This window comes from Myxine glutinosa, chromosome 1, assembly GCF_964187855.1.
Source record: "Myxine glutinosa chromosome 1, kmMyxGlut1.1, whole genome shotgun sequence".
NCBI classification, from domain to species: domain Eukaryota; kingdom Metazoa; phylum Chordata; class Myxini; order Myxiniformes; family Myxinidae; genus Myxine; species Myxine glutinosa.
This window is the reverse complement of record NC_136261.1, coordinates 315,525,060-315,547,150: the sequence shown is the minus strand read 5'-3', so window position 1 is coordinate 315,547,150 and position 22,091 is coordinate 315,525,060. Positions and strand designations below refer to the sequence as shown.

Below are 22,091 nucleotides of genomic sequence, written 5' to 3'. Positions count from 1 at the left end.
GCCCGGGAACAGTGAGTCCGGGCATGCCCGGGAGAGGCGCGTCTGGCCATGTTCTGGCCGGTGCAAGGCGATTGTGTGCATCCAGCGGTAACCGCTACGGCGCTACAGTACGATATTTCAAAGAGTTGTGGATGGATTCGGCCGAAACTTGGTGGGCAGGTTCAGTGTGTGACAAGGAAGAATTGGTTCGATTTTGGTGAAGATCCGAATACGGATCCAGATATGAAAATTTTAAAGTCATTCTTCACCATTGCGAGCGGTTGGTCTAAAGACGATATCTATAATGATATTTCAAAAATTTGTGGACGAATTCGGCCGAAACTTAGTTGACAGGTTGAGTTAGTGACGAGGACAAATGGATTCGATTTTGGTGAAGATCCGGATCAGGATCCAGATACGATGATTATTTAATTTTATAATTGATTTATTCACCATTGAGTGATAGGGCTAAAAGAGATATATAGCATGTTATCTCAAAAATTTGTGGACGGATTCGACCGAAACTTAGTTGACAGGTTGAGTTAGTGACGAGGACAAATGGATTCGATTTTGGTGAAGATCCGGATCAGGATCCAGATACGATGATTATTTAATTTTATAATTGATTTATTCACCATTGAGTGATAGGGCTAAAACAGATATATTAGTGTAGCAGCATAGCAAACCTGTTGTGCATTTTTTTTTTTTTTTTTTGTTTTTTTTTGTATACAAGATCGAGGCTCGTGAAAGAGCGAACATTAATCACACAGAAAGACAAACAGACACACAAAACAAATAACATCGGGAGCGGTAGACAAGATGGGGAGAGAGGGGGAAGGACACAAACACAACATTTGAGAGCAGGGACCGAGAGACATGGAGACATCGAGAGAACTGTGGGAGGGAGAGGGCTTTGGGGGGGAGGCATGGGAAGGGGGGGGGGGGTGGGAGAGGTATAAAACATATGGACACTGCCAAGACTTCCAGGAAAGAAGTTGGTATTTCAAACAAGGTGGATCTGGGGTGAATTAGTGGGGGTAGAAAAGATCAAGGTTTTGGATGGGGGAAGATAAGAGATGGTGGTGAACAGCTGTTTTGAAGACCTGGAGGGAGGAGTGAGTGTGGGAGTTTGTTCCAGAGGCGGGAGAAAAGAGGAATGAAAGAGTGAAGGTGAGCAGAGAGCCGAGATTTCGGCAGTTTAACCATCAGAGGGTGGCTGGCAGATCTTGTGCGACCTGTAGGAATATTTGGGGGACAGAGCACAGAGAGAGCTGGGGGAGCAAGGCCGGAGAGGAGTCGGTAGAAGACAGAAAGACCACCTACCTGCCTGCGGTGAGTGAGTGAAAGGCCCTCAGAGATAGCTTCATCGCGGGAGATTCCAATGATTCTGAAAGCTTTGGATTCAACAGCGTGAAGCCGAGCCAGGTGTGAGGCAGGAGCACCAGCACATAGGGGAGAACAGTATTCCATTGAGCTGCGGATGAAAGCCTTGTATGTGGTGAGGAGCTCAGGTGTGCCTAGGAAGGACTTCGCACGACGGAGGATGCCCAGTCGGCGACTGGCTTTGGAGGCCAGCTTGGAAATGTGGTTTTCCCAAGAAAGATCATGGCAGATGGTGAGACCCAAAAGCTTGAGCGACAGAACTTCTTGGAGAGGATTGTTGATAAAGTAGATGGGAGGGTTGTCCAGTCGATCTTTTCGGAGAGACATAGTAAGAGTGTGAGATTTGTCAGGATTGAAAGACGTGTTCCACATGTTTGACCAGTCTGTGATTTTGTCCAGGTCTTCAGAGAGTGAGGAGGCTGCAGACTGCCGATCTGAGGGAAGAGGAATGGAGCGGCAGAGAGTGGAGTCATCAGCAAAGAGATACAGAGGATTTTCCAGAGAGTCGGAGAGATCATTGATAAAGACCAGAAAAAGCACAGGGCCCAGCACACTGCCTTGGGGAACTCCAGTCTGAACGGGAAGGGGAGATGAGAGAAATCCATTCAGGGCCACACGTTGACTATGACCAGAGAGGAAGTCCGCAAGCCATGCATGGAGATTTCCATGGATACCATAGGAGGAGAGTTTGGTGAGCAGAGCTGGGTGCCAGACCGTATCGAAGGCACGTGATATGTCAAGGGAGACAGCTCTGATTTCCTGTTTGGCATTGAGGACCTCCATCCATTGTTGAGACAGCAGAAGCAGCATGTCCAGAGTAGAGTGACCTGGTCTGAAACCAAATTGATGATCAGAGATCAAGCCATTGGAGAAGAGGAAAGATTTCATATCCGAAGCAATGATGGATTCCATGACTTTGCTGATAATTGGGAGCAGGCTGATTGGTCTGTAGTTGCAAGGATCTGTTTTTGCACCTTTTTTGTGTAAAGCGGTAATGTTTGCTGATTTCCAGGATGCTGGCAGATGACCTTGAGCAAAAGATAGGGTGAAAAGAACAGAGAGAGGGTGAGATAGAGCGGCAGAGCAGGATTTTAGGACCCGTGGGCTGATGCCATCTGGTCCAGTTGCAGAATCAGAGTCGAGGTTTGACAAAAACTCCTCCACCTTGTCAGGAGAGAAGGTCACAGAGTCCAGGAGCAGTTTGGTTCGACTGGGAAAGGTGGGAACAGAGAGAGATGGGTTTGGGACTAAGGATTTTGAGGCAAACACAGAGTTGAGGCATTCGGCTTTGTCACGTGCGATGTCAACTGTGTGGCCATTTGAGGTAAGGGAGGGGATGGAGGGGGAACAAACACCAGAAACGGATTTGACCAGACGCCACCAGGATTTGGAGGAAGGAGACAGGTTTGAGAGTTCATTCTTGAGTGAGGAGAGATAGTGATTCCTGGCACTCCTGAGGGTAGACACACACTTGTTCCGAGCTTGGTGGAAGGAACTGAGATTTCCTTCAGTTGGATTAGCCTTCCAAGAGGCAAAGGCAAGTTGTTTCAGGGCAACTGCCTCACCACAAGATTCAGTGTACCATGGACGGGAGGAAGGGTAAGACAACTGAAGGCGAGATGGGATAAATCTGTGCATGAGAGAGATCAGTTTGCTTTGGAAGAATTCCCAGGAAGAATTGATGTCAGAGGCAGTGGAGATGGGAGACCAATCCAGACGATTGATGGCTGCTTATCATTTTGTGATACAAGCACCAAATTTGGCACAAATGTACATTAATATGTTGCGAACATTTTCAGATATTGGGCCACTTGAAATTCCGCAATTTTTTTTTTCAAATTTTTTCAAATTTCGTAATTTCAAATTTTTCGGGTGACACCGTCACAATTTCGGTCTTCGAGGCCGGCCGATATAGTGGGGCGGCTTAGCCCAAATATTCAAAAGAATTGTGCATTTTGTGATACAAGCACCAAATTTGGCACAAATGTACATTAATATGTTGCGAACATTGTGTGGTCAGCAATGAAGACGAGAGTCTGAATTACATGTATGCAAAAGACCTTGTGAACCAGTGAAGCAAATACACAGGTAAGCATGAATTAAATCTAGGGCATGATATAATTTCCATGATGTTTACCTCTACACTCAATGGTGGAAGGAGGTAATGTTTTGATCCCAGCTTGTCTGTATGTCTGTTTGTCTGTTAGTCCACAAAATTCCAGACAAAGCTTGTAGTAGTGGTAGTTGTAGTGGTAGTGGTGATAACAGAAATTGTTATATAGAACTGAACTTATATTATTATTATATGCAGAAAATAACTTCATTTCTATATGCCCTGCAGTGGACAGGTTAATTGGTTTATGCACTGAAGGGGTCACCCTGGTGTGCACTGCTGTGTTCTGCCTCACTGAGTTGTTCAGGTATGATGTACTCAGCACAAGCTTCCGGTCGGCCCGGAGGTGGGGGTGCGGGGCCTGTCACGGAACGTCAAAACAAACGGCCTGCCGGGGCCGCCCAAAAGTCGGGCGTGAGGGGCGCGTCCACTAATGGAACGCCTCTCGCTTCCCAGATCGAGGGCCACGTGGTCAGGAGAACCTCGTCCCTTCCGGTCACACTTTGCCTATCGGCCGGCCTCGAAGACCGAAATTGTGACGGTGTCACCCGAAAAATTTGAAATTACGAAATTTGAAAAAATTTGAAAAAAAAAATTACGGAATTTCAAGTGGCCCAATATCTGAAAATGTTCGCAACATATTAATGTACATTTGTGCCAAATTTGGTGCTTGTATCACAAAATGCACAATTCTTTTGAATATTTGGGCTAAGCCGCCCCACTATATAGCATGTTATCTCAAAAATTTGTTGACGTTTTATAACTAAACTTGGTGGATGAGTTGGTTTCGGTGGAAATAAGAAGCCGGTTAGATTTTGGTTCAGGTCCGAATCCAGATCCGGTTTATCAGTGGGATACAAAACATAACCTGTTCAATCTGGCGGAGGTATGCTCTCTACCGAGTGCCTTTCTAGTTTGTCACATGATCGTCGTGCGAGATATCATTGGACAATGGACAATTACGCGCATCTTTTTCTTTCACACAGCAATTAATGCAAGTCACGTTACTTTTTTCCTCTCGGTCTGTGTTAATTCCTGATATGCAGTGTTTAGATTTGTTGTAAAATATTGTCATTTTACATGACATTTTACATCTTTTAGCTAAATTTTGTCAAGTGAAAAAAATGGAAGACGAATACATTGACTTGAATAAGGCATGGTGGTATATTTTGTGATCGGTGATTTTTTTTTAACCTCTTGTGAACCCCCCATAAACAATTTCTGGATGGACGGACGGACGGACGGACACACACACACACATACACACACACACACACACACGCACACACGCACATACACACACTCTTTCGATGGTAACAAGCAGCTATGAAGGGGATTAAGGGCTGAAAACCAAGTTTGAAGGTAATTTTACGTACCCGAGCTGCTGCACCGGTCTGTAAGATAGTCTTAACCATCACTCCAGAATCCCTTCCACCCACAATGCCAAATCCTAAGCCAGATCCATCATTTTCCAGATCAATAGCATCAATCACTTCCCATGAAGCATCTATCTGCAAAAAGCAACACAAGGCAAAAGTGAGAAACCATATTGCATTTGGACAGAAAGCAGTTATGCTCAAATATAAACCTTTCAAAATTATAAAAAGTAATAACATATCTTTGCTGGAAGGGCACTTTCTGTGTTGTTGCTGTGCTAGACCGAGTCCAGATTTTGAGAAATTGCTCAATGTAACTGCAAGTGCTCATTACTTCCGCACCGAATGTAGATGGAGGTTATATTTTCACCCTTGTCTGTTTGTCTGTCTGTCTGTGAGCAGGATATCTCAAAAAGTTATGGACAGATTCGGACGAAATTTTGTGGACAGGTTGGGTGTGTGTCAAGGACGAATCAATTCAATTTTCTTGAAGATCCGGATCCAGATCCGGCCTATCAGTGAGATACAAAATGTAAACTCTTCACCCTGGAGGACGTATGTGCTCTACCGAGTGTCGTTCTAATTGTGTATGTTTACACCATGTCTAATTTTGTCCATGCACAGTTAAACCTAATGCTGAATTATCGTTATAACACACACAACATCTGCACGCACTTGGCACGCTAGCTGAAGAAAGTTAAGAGGCACAAGGTACCGAAGCAATGGGCTAACTGCCAATTCACCATCACTCACCCGACCAATTGTGATTAAAGAGCACTTCTGACCACTTTCATAGAGTAAAAGTGTGAAATGTAAAATATCCAAATTAAATTGAATGTGTCCATGAAAAATAAGATTAGAAAAAGGTGGGATAGGAGAAATATTAGTTGTTGCGTTCGAATGGATACAATGGGCAGGTGAATGCGGAACAGACTCGGAAGCCACAAAACTGCAAATTCAGCCTCATGAATAGTATCAGTAATTGTATTAAAACTATTACAGTTAGTAGAAAAAATACTTGCACCCTGTGCAGATAGGGATGGAGTCAGAGGAAATGGGGATGAGGGATATATGCTGTACATTCTAGCATGTGGGGTCTACTGAAAACAAAGCTGAAAACAAATTACAAAAAGAAAGTAAATAAAAACGTATGGGAGATTTGAGGGTTGATTGTCAGGATCTGGTAATTGACGAAGTCCTCCTGCCCACCACACCTCACATAAAAAGGTTCTCAAACCATGACCCCCCCTATCCCCACAGTGCCACACCACACCTCCCAGGTCTCTCCATGGCACATGCATTCAGCCAGTCAATTTCTCGTGTTCAGGAAAGTGTTCAGGCAAGACCCTCTCGTGTTCAGGCTGTTGGTGCTCCCATGGTTGGCAGGGAGTGCCCCGGAAGCATTGACAGAAAAGGAGTGGCAATCATATGTGTGGGAAAATTGCATGCATGGCCAGGGTCACCCAGATAGCCCAGATGGCAGAGCACCGGTACGGTTTTCCAGAGGACCTGAGTTCGATTCCTGGTCTGGGCATGTAATGTTCCCACATATATCAATTTAATTATTTAATCCTGTTAATTAATCTAATTGCTTCACTACGCCCCCAGTGGTGTTTATAATAGAGGACATGGATTTATCACCCCCCCATTGGAGGAAGACCTCTCGTGTTCAGGCCATTGGTGCTCCTATGGTTGGCAGCGAGTGCCCCGTAAGCATTGGCGGAAAGAGTGTGGCAAATCATATGTGTGGGAAAACTGCATGCTCAGTCAGGGTCACCCGGATAGCTCAAATGGCAGAACACTGGTACGGTTTTCCAGAGGACCTCGGTTTCAATTCCTGGTCTGGGCATGTAATATTCCCACATATATCAATTTAACCAATTTCTTGTGAAACCCCCAAATTCCAAGCTCACTGCTCACTTCCACTCATTTGTTACTCTTCTCTCCCACTTGTGGAACGAGCCTCCTTCATCTGTTTCAATCTCGTTCTTCCCTCCAGGGGTTAAAAATGGCTGATCACCACCTCCCATGTACATTCATAATCCTTTCCCTCATCATCAATCTTCCCTTAGTCCAGCTCTTCCTTTGCAGGTAAGTGTGTTATCTCTCCTCTCCCTGCACACACTTTTCCATGTATTTGTTTTTTCATCGCTCTTTCATTCTTGGTTTCACCTACCTGTCCTTCCAGCCCCTTTTTTGAAGGGATTGAGTTTGCATTCAGCTTGTTCAACCCCCAACACCTACACCTTCCACTCCCTCCTCAGTCTCTCATTCTTTCCCTCACCCATTCTTCCTCCAAGTGTCCCTCTGCTATGTTCCTCTACCATGTTTGCATTTCCCTACTCTCCACTGTGCTCTTGCTTGTTCTGCTCTGTTCTGTGCTCTAGCTGCTCCACAAGCTTAGATTTTGTACACACACAAAAAAAGGACTATCATCCAAACAACAACGTTTAATGATGTAAATATGAACAGTTAAACAGGGGGATTGAAAATAATCCGGACAGGTAGAGTTAGCTTTGGAAGAGGCAAGCAAGAGATGTCTGCATGCCGAGAAACTGTAAGAAAGTCCAAGCCAGAAATCAATCACTCAACAGTATCAAGAAGCATCAAACCATCTCTGGAAAAAATTGGAACAATGTTTGAAGCTTCTTGATACTTGATACTTCTTGATACAGCTCTGATGGTCTTTACAATGTCAGTAATGTTTATCCCCAGTTGAATTTAAGCTGAGGATCAGAAGCGACCGAAGAGCGGACTTAAGAAAAAGTAAGAAGTTCAAAGTAGAAACTCATCATTTTTATTTCGACCCTTTTTTCTACCAAAATGTTATTTTACTTTCATTAACAATGTTGTTCTGCAAGTCCTTCCACCCTCCTCCCCCCCCCCCCCCCCCCCACCATTCCACTTTCAGTATATTTCTTCTGCCATTTAGCTTCTCCTTATAGCTTCATTTTTGGATAGAAATAATAAGTGATATTTAGAACCTCAGAAATCATTATCATCTGCTCAAGTTTGGCTCAAGTTTGATTCATGTTTGTGTATTAGAGGCATATGGGAAAACTTTGGAAAAGAATATACCAATGATCACAAAAACGATGCTTCAACACTTCTACATAGACAAACGATTATGCTACTAACCGAATGTCTCGGTGTAGAGATTTCATCCACTCCTCCATTCATCGGATCATCGTTATATAATGTATGGGCCACAATGAGCCGTACCGCTCCCGTAGCACCCTGCAACAAGGAGACTGCATACTGGTGTGAGACCCCAATGTCCAGCACATGCCCATTGATTGCCAGGATCTGGTCACCCTCTCGTAACCGCCCATCCCTGTATGGATGAGAGACCAAGTGCCGGTGATCTAAACATTTGCTTGTTAAAAGACACGACAGCATTACTGAAGGCTTTGGAACATTACAGTCTTCCATCTCACCCCCTCCCCCACTCATGTTGAAAAATGGTCGTTATTTTACTTGCATGAATGAAGGACTGGCTAAGATTGTCTTACTAACCGAATCAAGAAGAAGCTTAACAATACATGGCTTAGCAACCATACTTCAAAACATCCATCACTGTGCAAACAACCATACTCATATACAGTATACTTTTACTGTAGGCATTAAGGCCATAGTTTGTGAGTTACCTGTGAGCAATTCCACTCTCTGTGATGGCTTGGATGAAGATGCCCAGTTCGCCTTGCTGCTTGCTTCGCAGTCCAACGACGCTGAAACCCAGGCTTCCTGGCAAATCCTCATCTTTCCCCAACTCAACCTCCTCCACTGGACGCCCCTGCATCGAGAAAGTTAATTGCACTGTGCTGAACGTACGACATCCGAATCACTTTCATTTTCCAATTCCTGGAATAAAATGCAGTGCAAATAAGTTGCACCAGGCTGTTCATTACTTAAATATACAGAGTAGAAGCAGAATGAAAAGGTCTCTGTCTCTCTCTGTCTCTCTCTCTCTCTCTGTCTCTCTCTGTCTCTCTCTGTCTCTCTCTGTCTCTCCTCGGTCCCCGCTCCCTCTCTGCGGTGCTCTGCCTGAAGGCAAAGTACCAAAGCAATCAGCAGTACCAAAGCAACCCCATGGCAAGAATTACACTGGGTGGTCTTTGCCATCCCAGAGTTGGTAAGAATTTGGCCAGGGTGCTGGTGATAAATCACCTCATCTTCACAAAAGACACGCTCGGATTTTTAATAAGCGCCAGCTATTGCTATCAAAAGGGATACCCAGCTGTACATCAATCCGCAAGAAGGCACACTTTACAATGAAACGTCCTGCCTGCAAAACACCACTCCAACAGTTTATGATGGTAACAGCCATGTTTTTCCCCATACTCTGTACAAGGGTAAATAAAAATAAATAATAATTCACATATGTGTGACACAGAGTATAGGGGCATTTCCAAAAAGCTAAAGATAGTGGTGAAATGCCTTAAACAACAAGTTCAGTGCTGCCATACTTTATAGTTGTGATGAGAATCAAAACCAGAAATGAAAAACAACTGAAAGGTAAATTTGTTCCCTCTGCACCATCAATTAAATACACAAAACTCTCCAAAGTAAGGTTTAAAAAAAAGAAGCACAGTGACATTTCCATAGTACTCAAAGGTTTGGGAACCAGCAACACAAAACTGAAGAAGCAGAAATGAGATTGCAAAATCAGAGCCATTGTTCAATTTGCTATTGTTAATGGAAGAAGTTCCTTTTGTGTCATGTTTGCCAATGTTATCAGATACCTTCATATTGGTACCTTGATCAAAGACAAAAATTCCAACACCTGACCTATGTGCATGGGTACGTAAGGATTGTAGCACCTACAGGACTGGCTTACAATACTTCCGAGCCATGCGCAAAGCTTTTCAGATCCATACATCACATGACGGTCTCATAGTTCTTATTGGTTCCATGTCACAACCAATGAGAGAGTTGCTTCTTGGGCGCTCAAATACAGCGGAGCAAAGCTTCTGGAGTTCAGCGGCATTTTAAGAAAGGCTCAATAGGATTTATTCGGAATTCCACGTAGCATTGAGTTGTTCTAAGGACTCAAATAGTGCGGCAGCTACACGTGGTTAACTAAACTAACATTTTTCCACGTTCGTGCTTTGTCAAACACTCAAGCATCCCGGGTTGTTTTTCCCGCCTTTTTGGCATTGAGGATATTCAGACAAGAACAATTATTTTGACATAATTTTTGCCAACTGCTTTTGGCGACCTGGACGTCACATTTTTATATAGAGTTCCTTCTGAGCATCGCCACACAGACACGATTCAACACAGTGAAGGACCACGGATGGACACCAATCAGCATCTCCCTTGCTTCGCTACATCCTTGGGAGTGATCTTCGACCATGGCTATAGCTGTACTTCATACTTGTAGCGAGTTGGAATTATTGTGTCTGGATTGTTATAGCACAACATACGGCGTATAGTCCAGCGGATAGGTGCTAAAAAATGAACAAATTGTGCACTTTATGATTAAAGCATGAAACTTGGCAGACTCATACTAGACATCATGGGGATCATTTTAAAGATTGGAGGCATTCTGTATCTGTCCTGTGTCTACCGTAGCGGCCATTTTCCAAAATGGCTGCCATCGAGGAGATTTTGCCGATAAGTGAATGACAAAAATACCTCTATTAACATAAAATATATCTGTTCATGCTATATATATAGTAACTTACTCAAACACAAGAATTATAAATATGCCCTAAGAATATATATTTAATGGATATATGGACCAATATAGGTATTTTGACCACTGATAATGGCCCCACAGCAGTCAGTGCTCTTCTCCCTCTATTCCCTGACGACTCAAAGTCAATCGCAATGATAAGACATTCAATGGAGGTGGTGAAAAAAGCTGTAGCCATACTCAATCCGGGACAAATTCCAGTCATAGCGTGTGATCAGCCATTGTTCAAACTTGCCAAAAACATTCAGTGGATGTGGCCAGAAACATATGGCGAAGGCTCATTTCTGGTAATGTTGGGTGGTCTGCACATCAAGATGACTCTGCTTAAGGCACTTGGTGATCTGTTAGGTGGCAGCAGTTGGACATCGGCAATAGTGCAAGCTGACATAGCTACACCAGGAACTGCAGACTCATTTTTGAAAGCGACTAATGTCAAGAGAACTGCTCGTGCACATCAAGTGACTGCATGCACACTGTACAAGCTTCTCCATGAATCTTATACCAACTACCAAGTATCCCAGGCAGACACTGATGCTGTATAATTTGAAGAGTGGTGCAAATGCAGAGCAGAAGCAAGTCCACAATTCTATTTCTGGCAGCTTGTGCTGGAAACACAGTTGAATATACTGGTCTGGGACAGATCTATTCATGAAGGCAATTTCCTTTTGTATGTGGATGCCTTGACACAGCTGGAATGGCTCTTCTATGCTCTTGACCACTACAACTATGCAAGGGCTGTGTCCATTCACTTGTGGGACATGGTGGTGCTTCGCGACAAACAACCAGGTGTGTTTGCAGCTTTTTGCAAGGGAAAGTTCACCGTCAACAAGACATGCCGACCATTCTCAAGGATGTCTTTGGACGAAAGCCATGAACAGAACAATGCCTGTGTGAAAGGTGATGGGGGAGCAGTTGGTCTCACCGAAAATCCAGCAGCACTATTGAGGTGGATGGTGGCTGGACCAGAGATTTCCCGGGTGGTTGGTGAGTTTCAAAGTGAACTGGACAGGAAGGAAGCAGCATCACACCCACACCATCACGAGGACAAGCCAGGTAGGTCTTATAAGTACCTCCATGAAATTTGGCTAGTTTTTGTATTGCATTACTTGTTTTGTAAAACGAAATATTTTGACAGTTGTGTAACCCCCAATTACTATATATTTTCAGGAACACAAGTGGCATTCCTCAAGAATGTGAAGTCTCTGATTTTAACAATGAAAACTATGGGCAACCCCTTCTCTGACACCAGTGGAGATCTCTTGGTCCTCGACATGCGAGAGGTGGTCGATTCATCTGTTGTTGATTCTGTTCGCAAAATGAAACTACTTGGTGAAAATCAACACAACGAGTTCTTTAAGAGTCGGCTGGTGGAGCGCACAACTGCACTCAATGATAGAATAACAAAGAACAATTTGCCTTTGTTCAGATGGCGTCCTGAGAAAGAAAAGTCTCGCACCCAGGAGCAGCTGCTGTCCATGAAACGTGACCGCAATTTGTTTTCAACATTGTACATTGCCAGTCAAATACGTGGAGCTGACCTGGAAGATTTTTTCCAGCATGAAAATCAGTCATTTCCACCTTCAATATCAGACTACGGGAAAATGAGACTTGGCAAAAAGTCAGACTTGCTCCAGTGCCTGGAAGATCTGGTGCCACATAGTGATGATGCCGACCACACTACATCTGAAGTAGACATGGTCATCATTGATGGTGCAGCTATTGCCAACGTGATTACGCCTGGTACATCAGAGACATTCAATGAGTATTCTAAAGAGTTCATGAACTATGTACGGAGGCAATTCACAGGCTCTGTTTGCCGTGTTGATGTGGTATTTGATGTATACAGAGAAGATAGTCTGAAGGCCGCCACAAGAAAGAAGAGAGGGAAGGGCATATGGATAAGAGTGGAAGGAAACAAGAAGCTGCCTGGAAACTGGTCACAATTCCTACGGGAAGATGGTAACAAGACAGAACTTTTTAATCTCCTGAGTGAACGAGTGACAAATGAAACATTTCCTGGTATAGTGGTCATGACTCACAGAGAAGAGCTGCGTTGTTCAGAGACAATTGACTCAGACTGGTTGTCCCCTTCTACACAGGAGGAAGCAGACACAAGAATGCTGCTGCATGCAGCAGATGGGGCCAGGCAAGGTTGCAAGAACATCTTGCTTAGAACTGTTGACACAGATGTTGTCGTACTAGCAGTCAGTCTTGCTCACAAGCTTGACAGTGCACAGCTAACTGTAGCATTTGGAATGGGAAAATCGTTCCGTTACCTAGACGCAACTCACATAGCACAGACGCTGGGAAATGATAAATGCAATGCAATACTTGCTTTTCATGCACTGACAGGGTGTGACACCACATCCAGTTTCACCGGCATAGGAAAAAGAACAGCCTGGTCATCATGGATTGCGTTTGTTGATGTCATGCCAGACTTGTGCAGACTTGCACAGACTCCAACAACAGCTAGCATAACCCAGCTTCTCCCAAACATCGAGAGGTACATTGTGCTTATGTACGACCGTGGAAGCTCTGATGATAATGTGAACATGGCCAGGAAGACTCTGTTCACACAGAAAGGCAGGAGCATTGAAAACATACCTCCGACTCAAGATGTTCTCTATCAGCATCTACTTAGAGTTGGTTATCAGGCTGACCATGTTTGGGGTCAGGCCCTGTTAAAAGCACCTCACCTGCCCAGCCCAGCAGAGTTTGGATGGACGCGAAAGAACAATTTGGCCGAATGGGAAGTGATGTGAAGGAACCTGCCCCCTGCTGGTGCAGCATGCCGTGCTGTTATTAAGTGTGGCTGTATTAAAGGCTGCAGAGGAAGATGTAAATGTGCGGAAGAAAATCTACCCTGTGCATTACTCTGCAAGTGCGGTGGTTGTGAGCGAGAAGGGTGACAAGAGAACGGTTGACATTGAAACATGAGTGTTCTTGGACGTTATTGTTCTATCTCATGCACACCAAAAAACTTTTGTACTACTACAGTTTAATTTTCTGGTGTTTTCCTAAATGAAAGGAAGATAACACTTTGTACAAATAAACTAGTTTATCGAAACCAGTTTGTGTTACTTTATTCCTGGAATTTTGCATTTTTCCCCTCCAAATGCCCTTAAAGTGACACATAGAGGTCCCCAAAACAATCAAAAATGAATATTTATGTTATCATATATAATCCTTGGTGATACTTTAGTGTGCAGATTATATTAAAATAACAATTTGATATTTTCTGATGTAATATAAATTTATTCTAGCTAAATAATGATTCTGACTAGCGGCCATTTTTAAAATGGCCGCCACGGGTGACACAGGACAGATCCAGAATGCCTCCAATCTTTAAAATGTTCCCCATAATGTCTAGTATTAGTGTACCAAGTTTCATGCTTTAATCATAAAATGCACGATTATTCACCTATCCGCTGGACTAGTATAGCAATTCGCACAATTGAATTTCCACAGGATAATTCAAGACGAAACATTGATCATTCTATTCCCAGAACTTCAGCAACTTTTCATATGTGAAATAGAAAAACAAACATTACCACAAGGAAGCAATAATAGTGTAATGTGGTAGCTAAACAGAACAATGCACGTGTGTGGGTTCAATCCAGTGACCAGACCATCGTATTAAAATACAGAATGTGGTGACTGTCCGTCTGTCCATGATACATTCAGTCGTCACTTATACAAGCTCAACCAAACTTACCAGGGGGCTAGGGTGTCACATGACAGAGGTTGTAGTGACTTAATTTCTCTCCCTCCCCAAGGGGTTTTCCCACCTTGGACAAACTCCGTGTTAAGGTGTATAAATAGCTTAACATGCCGTTTCATGGTGCACACCTACAGGAAGTAAAAATGATAACGACAAGCTATTCACCAAATTCTGTTCAACATATGATTACCTTTTTAACAGTCGCTACTGCTGTTTATCACGAAACAGAAAGAATTTTGGAGGAAACCCGACTTCCTTGAGGCATTCTATGCTTATAGTGTCAATTTAAGATGAACAAATCTGAGCCATCTTAACTTGCTAGGCCTCTAGGTAGGCCGCTAGCTATGCCGCAATTATCTTCAGCTGTGGTGGCAGTTTGTATGCAGCCTGTGGCTGCTTGGCTGCATACTTTTCTAGGGATGCATCTGTACAGCTGATGCAATGCCCCCCATTACTAGTCAGCTGGTACTCACTTTGTCGACCTCGGAAGGATGACAGGCTGACTGAACCCACCTGGCGTTAATTCAACGGCATGACAGAGGCTCAAACTCAGAACCCTAAGATCTCAAGCCAGCCACCTTAACCGTTAAGCCAACACCAGGCTTATTTTTAGTGAATAAAGTGAGTAAATGAGTCTTTACGCATGAATTATGTATCCCATTGCCTGTCTGATTTTTCTCGCCATCAGATTTTATGTAGACTGTATATGGATTGTGCATAACTTAAATTTTGGGCTTTCATATGCGATTTCTCCCAGCAATGGCTTCAAGTGTGATGTGCGACATTGCCCCTGACACCCTTACAGCCCAATTGTGACCTTAAATTGGACCCTTAAATTCGACGTATAACCCCATTCCTAACTGTTGTTAGCATTGTTTAATACTTGCCTGAGGGAAATTTGGAGCAAATTGGACGTGTACAGGTATATTTACACATGGGCGATGCATATGCCGAGTCACTGGTCCACACACCCACTGGAAGTAAAATGTAATACAACCAAAAATTAATTCCGTCCAATGATAATGGGATCATGATAATGCCATAATAATATTAATGTTATTACAAAATAATAATATTAATAATCGTCAACTCGTCCCCATGCACATACACATGATCTCCTTGTCACACAGGCACCTTTAGATGCAAAGTTAACGTCTCACAGCTGGCCGACCTGAGAGAGATGATCAATGAGCACAGCAAATTGCTCTCGATCAGGCAAAGACTCCGGCTGTGGAACCAGGGGACTGAGGATGAGCTCCTTGGGATGTGTCTTTGTGGATGGAGCATTGCCATTTGGCAAATGGATTGGCTGGGTCAAGGAAGGCACAAAAGGTTCAAGATAAATAAAACAAACATTTAAGATTATCCCACCACTATAACTGTGCAAGTACTTACTATACTCATTGTGTAATGTGTATGTTTAAACCATGTCCAATTTTGCCCATGCACAGCAAAAGATAATGATCATTATAATTCATACACACAACGCATTGACACGTTTTGCTTACAGGTGACTCCAAAACAAAGTTCTAATCCATGTTTTCTCAAATACAGTATTTTGTTATCAATGTTATTCAAAAAGCATCTGTAAACTCAATGGGACTTTTTCTTTTCACAGTTTATGGCATAACGTGTTAAGAATGCAATCATACCACTTAACAAAACTCACCAAAATGACACTACTTGTTGCTTGGCAACTTCTCCATGCATTATACTTTAATTGTTTAATTTTAATATAAAAAATTTAAATGTTGTATAAAAAAATCCGGAAGTTTACCGCCGTAATTGCAGTGTCCTTATTGCTTTTGGCGACCAAAACTTTGGCGACTTTTGGCAACACCACCTTATTTAACATGTCCCAGTACTGCAAAACTGGACGTTTTTGGAAGCGGTAAGAGGGTGATTGGAGTTCTGCAGTGTTCAAGTATATAATTCAATTGAAATAAAATAAAGATTTTAAAGGTCGTAAGAAAAATTAATTCTGGAATTTTACCACCGTTGACGCAGTGTCTTTTACACCATCCTATTTAACACGTTACATTAGTTACTCGTGCATTCTGTTTGAGTTCTTTATGACGTCCTTATAAACAGTGAGTTTCCTGTTTGGATGATTTTCAATTTTGTTTTACTGCCAGGAAAGCAGTCACAGTAAAAATAAGAATAAACTCACTCATCTCTGTGCATGTGCGATCCGGACAAATTCACAGCTACAGGTTCGTTTTCCGATTCATATTCAAATATATGTTAAAAAATATAACATTCAATTTGCATCAAGTTGTTCCTCAATCATAAATTGACCTTTGGAGATGGACGAACAGACAGACAGACAGACAGAAGTGAACCAATTGCTTAACCCCACTTTCCCTTTACTTACGCAGGGTAAATATGTAGGAGAATGACCTAAGGAAATAGAAGGCCTGAGCAATATTTTGAAGCAATGAGAAAAGGTTGTGCATAAATCCTAAAAATTATCCTAAAAGGTTGTGCAGAAATTCACCAAACTTGGCAGTTATGATCATCACATGGCAAGAAGGTGCAAGAACAGTATCTGTTTGGCCCCGCCCGTGGTGTGGGGTCAAAAGGTCAAAAGAAAAATGCAATTACAGGCACATTTTTAGACATTTTTAATGAAACTTTGTATATGCAATCAGCATTGGGAGATGCATGAAATATGTAACGATTTTTTTGGATTTGACCCTAAGCTCATGTCCCAGGGGGTGGAGACCTAGGGTCACAAAGGTCAAAATGGAAAAAGATTAACTCAAAATTGATATTGGGTCATTCCTGGTGGAACTTTTTGCCATCTTTCATCTTTGCTTTTGATGGGTAGCATGAGGATTTGCGATGGTGTGTCATATACTTAAATCTAGCTTATATTGTGAAGACAAAGAATATTGGCTGCAGGTACAGTGAACTTTATTGTCTAAGATATGGGACACTTTTAATTACACGTGTAAGGTCAAAAGTTTGGAGGATCGTTTCCAAATCAGAATTTCAAGCGGAATTAAAAAAATAATTGCTGGAAGTAATGCGTTTTCTGTAGAAAATGTCATTTTGAGTTTTCTTGAACTATAAATTCCAACGAAATTGGGAAAAAGTAATTTCAAGTTTACATATTGATTGAACATGTAGCTCCCTATGTGTACGAGGTACTAAAATAAAGGCGATGGACCTGGCTGACCTATAATAGATCAAAACATAATACAAGTAAACAAGATCACCAATGTTACAGACAGAAATTTCAGGCAACAATGGGACATAGAGGATTCGTCTGTGTCGTGCTTCTCGTGAATTACTTTATCCATATTTATAGTATCATCAATGAGCCACTTGTATCTAACTAGCTATCGCTTGGCAACTAGCCCTGATGTACATATGCATACAGACTGCAGCCTGCAAATAACTGTTAAGGATGTAACCCACATATGGTTACTGCTACCCTTTATTTTGGCAGCACAGTGGAAAAATAATGGTATTTATCAATGTTATGGGCCAGGAAGGTAAATATATATAAATAACCCGAATGGACATTTGGAATTCCTCACATTTGCTATATTTCATATATAGCACATAATTATGCCAACACTTATTCTGAGCATTCTGTATTTTGCTTCATGGCTATATTATCAAAGATTTGTGCCTGCATCGTATGCACAGGCTGACCAAGTAAGGACGAGATAAAGTCGTTTGCAAAGAAATGAAAGAATGTGTAAGCTGTGAAAAAAGCCCGTATTCCGATGCTCAGTCTGAACTTAAGTATTCACCGGTTTGCACCAACCTACCCATAGATGATAGTGAAAATATAGGGTATCACAGTTACGGTGATAAAAATAATTTCACTCAATTCCAAACACTTATTAGGGCCCAGTTGACACACATCTCTTTGTCAAATTACTGAAATCACAAGTGCTTCATTTGGAAAATTCCATCATCCGGGGTATTTCAGGGCAGCTGCATAATAACATTAATTTGATAGGCAGTTGTGGAACAATAGACACTGGCAATCAAGGTTGCTGCTTCAACAAGATACACATCTCCTTGCCAAATTCCGAAAAAATAGACTTCATTGCCAAGGAAGGTGATCCACATATACGGAAAATTCATAAATAAATCTCAATCTGCTCAAAATGGTGAAACCGCTCAATACTGGTTCATGCAGTAACGTAGATCTAGTGTAATTTCCATTTTGTTGTGCTACACCAACCAATGGCCTGGACTTGCTCATGTACTCTCTGGGAAACTTGGTCAATATCCTTTGCAAACAGTCGCTAAAACAATGGTAAGTTATCAGCTCGATCTCCTGAACATTGAGAAAACTCATCCAGGTGCACATGAAATGTTTCTTTCTGGAGGATTGTCTGTCAGGTGTAGCAGTAACACGTTCACAAGAAGACCAGTGGAATTTACACTGGAACACAAACAGTAAATGTTGATGCTGCCTCCCCTCCCACTTGGCAGGCATGTCTGTATTCACACAGATAATAAATGCAAGGAGGAGGTGGATCATCACTCATTCCATGAGATATCACATGAACACGGCATCACATCAACACGACATCATCATATTGTGTGTGACAACAGTAATATGGCGAAGGTCATCGGTGCCATTCAAGGGACACTCATTTGTTTCAATAAGAAGGTTCAACATATAAATCTGTACTTCCTGAGCATAGGAAAGACAACATCAGATGTGAAGACAGAATTACTACATTGTGTGCAAATCGGCAGGAAACAATGTGATATATTTACAAGAGAGCGTTATCAAAATCCTGCAATATTTGATAACCCATTCCTCAATGAAAAGGATTTTTTTTTCTCATCATTATACAAAGGCCTTATAGTGAAGGACTGGAAAAATCCAAAATTTGCAGGGGGGCATATCTGAAGCATATCATATTGCTGGCAGTGGAGCATATCTGAAGGCTGGATGGCCTTCAGATATGCTCTTTTTGCTCTGTTTGTATTTGCTAACAGTTTACTGTTCGTTTGACTGGATGGCAAGGCTTACTGGTATGAGGAAATGGATAATAAGGTTGAAGTGTGTGAAGTTTCCACTCAAGTCTGCAACCACAAGCAAAGATCTTCATCTCACTTGGCATGTGATACACTTGCAGTAGACTCACCAAGATGGAAATATATAATAATAAAATGTCAGTGTGTGTGTGTCTCCTCCATAACTCCAAAACCATGAAACCTAGCGGCCCCAAACTTTGCAAGAATTCTAAGGGAACTCCAAGGGAGTGTATAAATGAAAACTTGGTATTTTGGTAAATGTAAGCACCCCTTTTGAAGATAATTAACAGCATGCTCATAATGAAAAAACAAAAAAAACCTTTAAAATATTCAGCCTGCTCAAAAATACCTTGCCTTAGAACAGGCCGCAACCGTTTCTGTACTATAAAGCGCTCAAAAAATTATTTTTTTTCATTTTCCTCACTCATATCGTCGAATGCCTGATCTTCATACCGATGAATAGCTGTACACATCTCAAATCTTTGCCAAGCTAGACAATCATTATCAATTGTTTCTTTGGATTGCTTAAGCCACATGGTGAGCACTCTACAAGCTGCTTGGGAATGTAACAGACCACTGTTTCATCATTCTCTTACCTTTTCATTTCCTTTATTTGTCTTTTTGCTTAAATATTAGTAACTAGCAAAAGTACCTGTCCCCAGTGATGTGAAAAGCAAGCAATGGTGGTGGCGAGAATAACCACAGAAGATGACAGTGAGGCAGTTGTCCGGGGGAATTAAATCCATCCTGTAGCGCTCAATTTCACCGAAGGTGGCTTTATGCAAACCAACCGCAACAGTGAGGAAGTATACCCCACCATTTTACCCGGGGGTTTCTCAGCGGCCGAAGGAGACGCTAACGCCACTAAAACCTAGCCGATACAACCTTTTACCTCTGTGGCGCAAAATATGCAAAAGAAACAAAAGCCACAAAAGACGCTGAAGACACTGAAGACCCCCAAGGACCAAAATGACCCAGAGGAAACAAAAGGCCCCAAGGACACAAAAGACCCCAAGGACTCTGAAGACCCAAAAGAAGAGTAATTATAAAATCACATTGGAATTGTAGATGGTGGCTTCCAAACTAAGCCTCAAGGTCGGTGTACAGAAGTGGTATTTTTAAAATCATGATAAATACAAGGCACAGGGAGGTGAAATTTGCTGCACGTGATGTGCAATGCACGCAGAGTAAAACGAGTGTTCATTTACGTCTGTATGATGTCTAATAAATAAAGATGATATAAGCACACCTGACACGAGGCCCAGAGTTCAGACTTTGGCATGCTCACGTGGCTGTACCGTCAAAAACTGTTCCAACCCGTCATTTTTGACGGGCTTTATACTAGTTTTATATAATCATGTGGATTATTTATTTACTTGTACTCCACTTACAGTAACCTTGATAATTACACGTTAATTTGAACAAACCCACATGGTAAGTAGGGTTATTTATATATATTGTACCTCTGTGACACGATTTTTTTTTGTATACTGAATCGAGGCTCGTGAAAGAGCTAACATTTATTTCACAAACAAATCAACCAGACAAACAAAATATACAAAAAGAGGGAGCGGAAGACAAGATGGGGAGAGAAGGGGAAGCACACAACCACAACATTTGAGAGCAGGGAGAAGTGTGGGAGGGAGAGGGCTTGGGGGCAGGAGGTGTGGGAAGGGGAGGGGTGGGGGGGAGAGGTATAAAACACAAGGGGACCGAAATTAGCGGGGATAGAAAAGATCAAGGTTTTGGATGGGGGAGGATAAGAGATGGTGGTGAACAGCTGTTTTAAAGACCTGGAGGGTGGAGTGGGATTGAAGAGAGTGAGGGAGTTTGTTCCAGAGGCAGGAGAAAAGAGGAATGAAGGAGTGAAGGTGAGCAGAAAGTCTTGATTTTGGCAGTTTAACCACAAGAGGGTTGCAGGCAGATCTTGTGCGACCTGTAGGAATATTTGGGGGACAGAGCCCAGAGAGGGCTGGGGGGGCAAGGCCAGAGAGGAGTCGGTAGAAGACGGAAAGACCACCAACCTGCCTGCGGTGAGTGAGTGAAAGGCCCTTGGAGTTAGCTTCATCGCGGGAGATTCCAATGATTCTGAACGCTTTGGTTTCAACAGCGTGAAGACGGGCTAGGTGTGAGGCAGGAGCACCAGACCAGAGGGGAGAGCAGTATTCCATAGAGCTGCGGATGAAAGCCTTGTATGTGGTGAGGAGCTCAGGTGTGCCAAGGAAGGACTTCGCACGACGGAGGATGCCCAGTCGGCGACTGGCTTTGGAGGCCAGATTTGAAATGTGGTTTTCCCAGGAAAGATCATGGCAAATAGTGAGACCCAAAAGCTTGAGTGACAGAACTTCTTGGAGAGGCTTATTCAGAAAGTGGATGGGAGGGTTTTCCAGTCGGTCTTTTCGGAGAGACATCGTAAGAGTGTGAGATTTATCAGGATTGAAAGACATGTTCCATTTGTTTGCCCAGTCTGTGATTTTGTCCAGGTCTGCAGAGAGTGAGGAGGCTGCAGACTGCCGATCTGAGGGATGAGGAATGGAGCGACAGAGAGTAGAGTCGTCAGCAAAGAGATAGAGAGGATTTTCAAGAGAGTCAGAGAGATCATTGATGAAGACCAGAAAAAGCACAGGGCCCAGAACACTGCCTTGGGGAACTCCAGCCTGAACAGGAAGAGGAGATGAGAGAAACCCATTCAGGGCCACACGTTGACTACGACCAGAGAGGAAGTCCGCCAGCCATGCGTGGAGATTTCCATGGATACCAAAGGAGGAGAGTTTGGTGAGCAGAGCAGGGTGCCAGACCGTATCGCAG

General features: G+C 42.8%; 1 protein-coding gene across 1 annotated transcript in view; it reads right to left on the bottom strand.

Moving 5' to 3' along the window:
* LOC137410727 (multiple PDZ domain protein) overlaps positions 1–22,091 on the bottom strand; it is a 197,606-nt gene that overhangs the window by 95,760 nt on the left and 79,755 nt on the right. Inside the window, exons 4-7 of the mRNA XM_078778865.1 lie at positions 15,442–15,579; positions 8,499–8,644; positions 7,990–8,185; positions 4,852–4,986 (exon numbers count right to left, since the gene is read on the bottom strand). Coding sequence (XP_078634991.1) covers positions 4,852–4,986; positions 7,990–8,185; positions 8,499–8,644; positions 15,442–15,579 — 615 coding nt within the window. The remainder of the gene's footprint in view (positions 1–4,851; positions 4,987–7,989; positions 8,186–8,498; positions 8,645–15,441; positions 15,580–22,091) is intronic.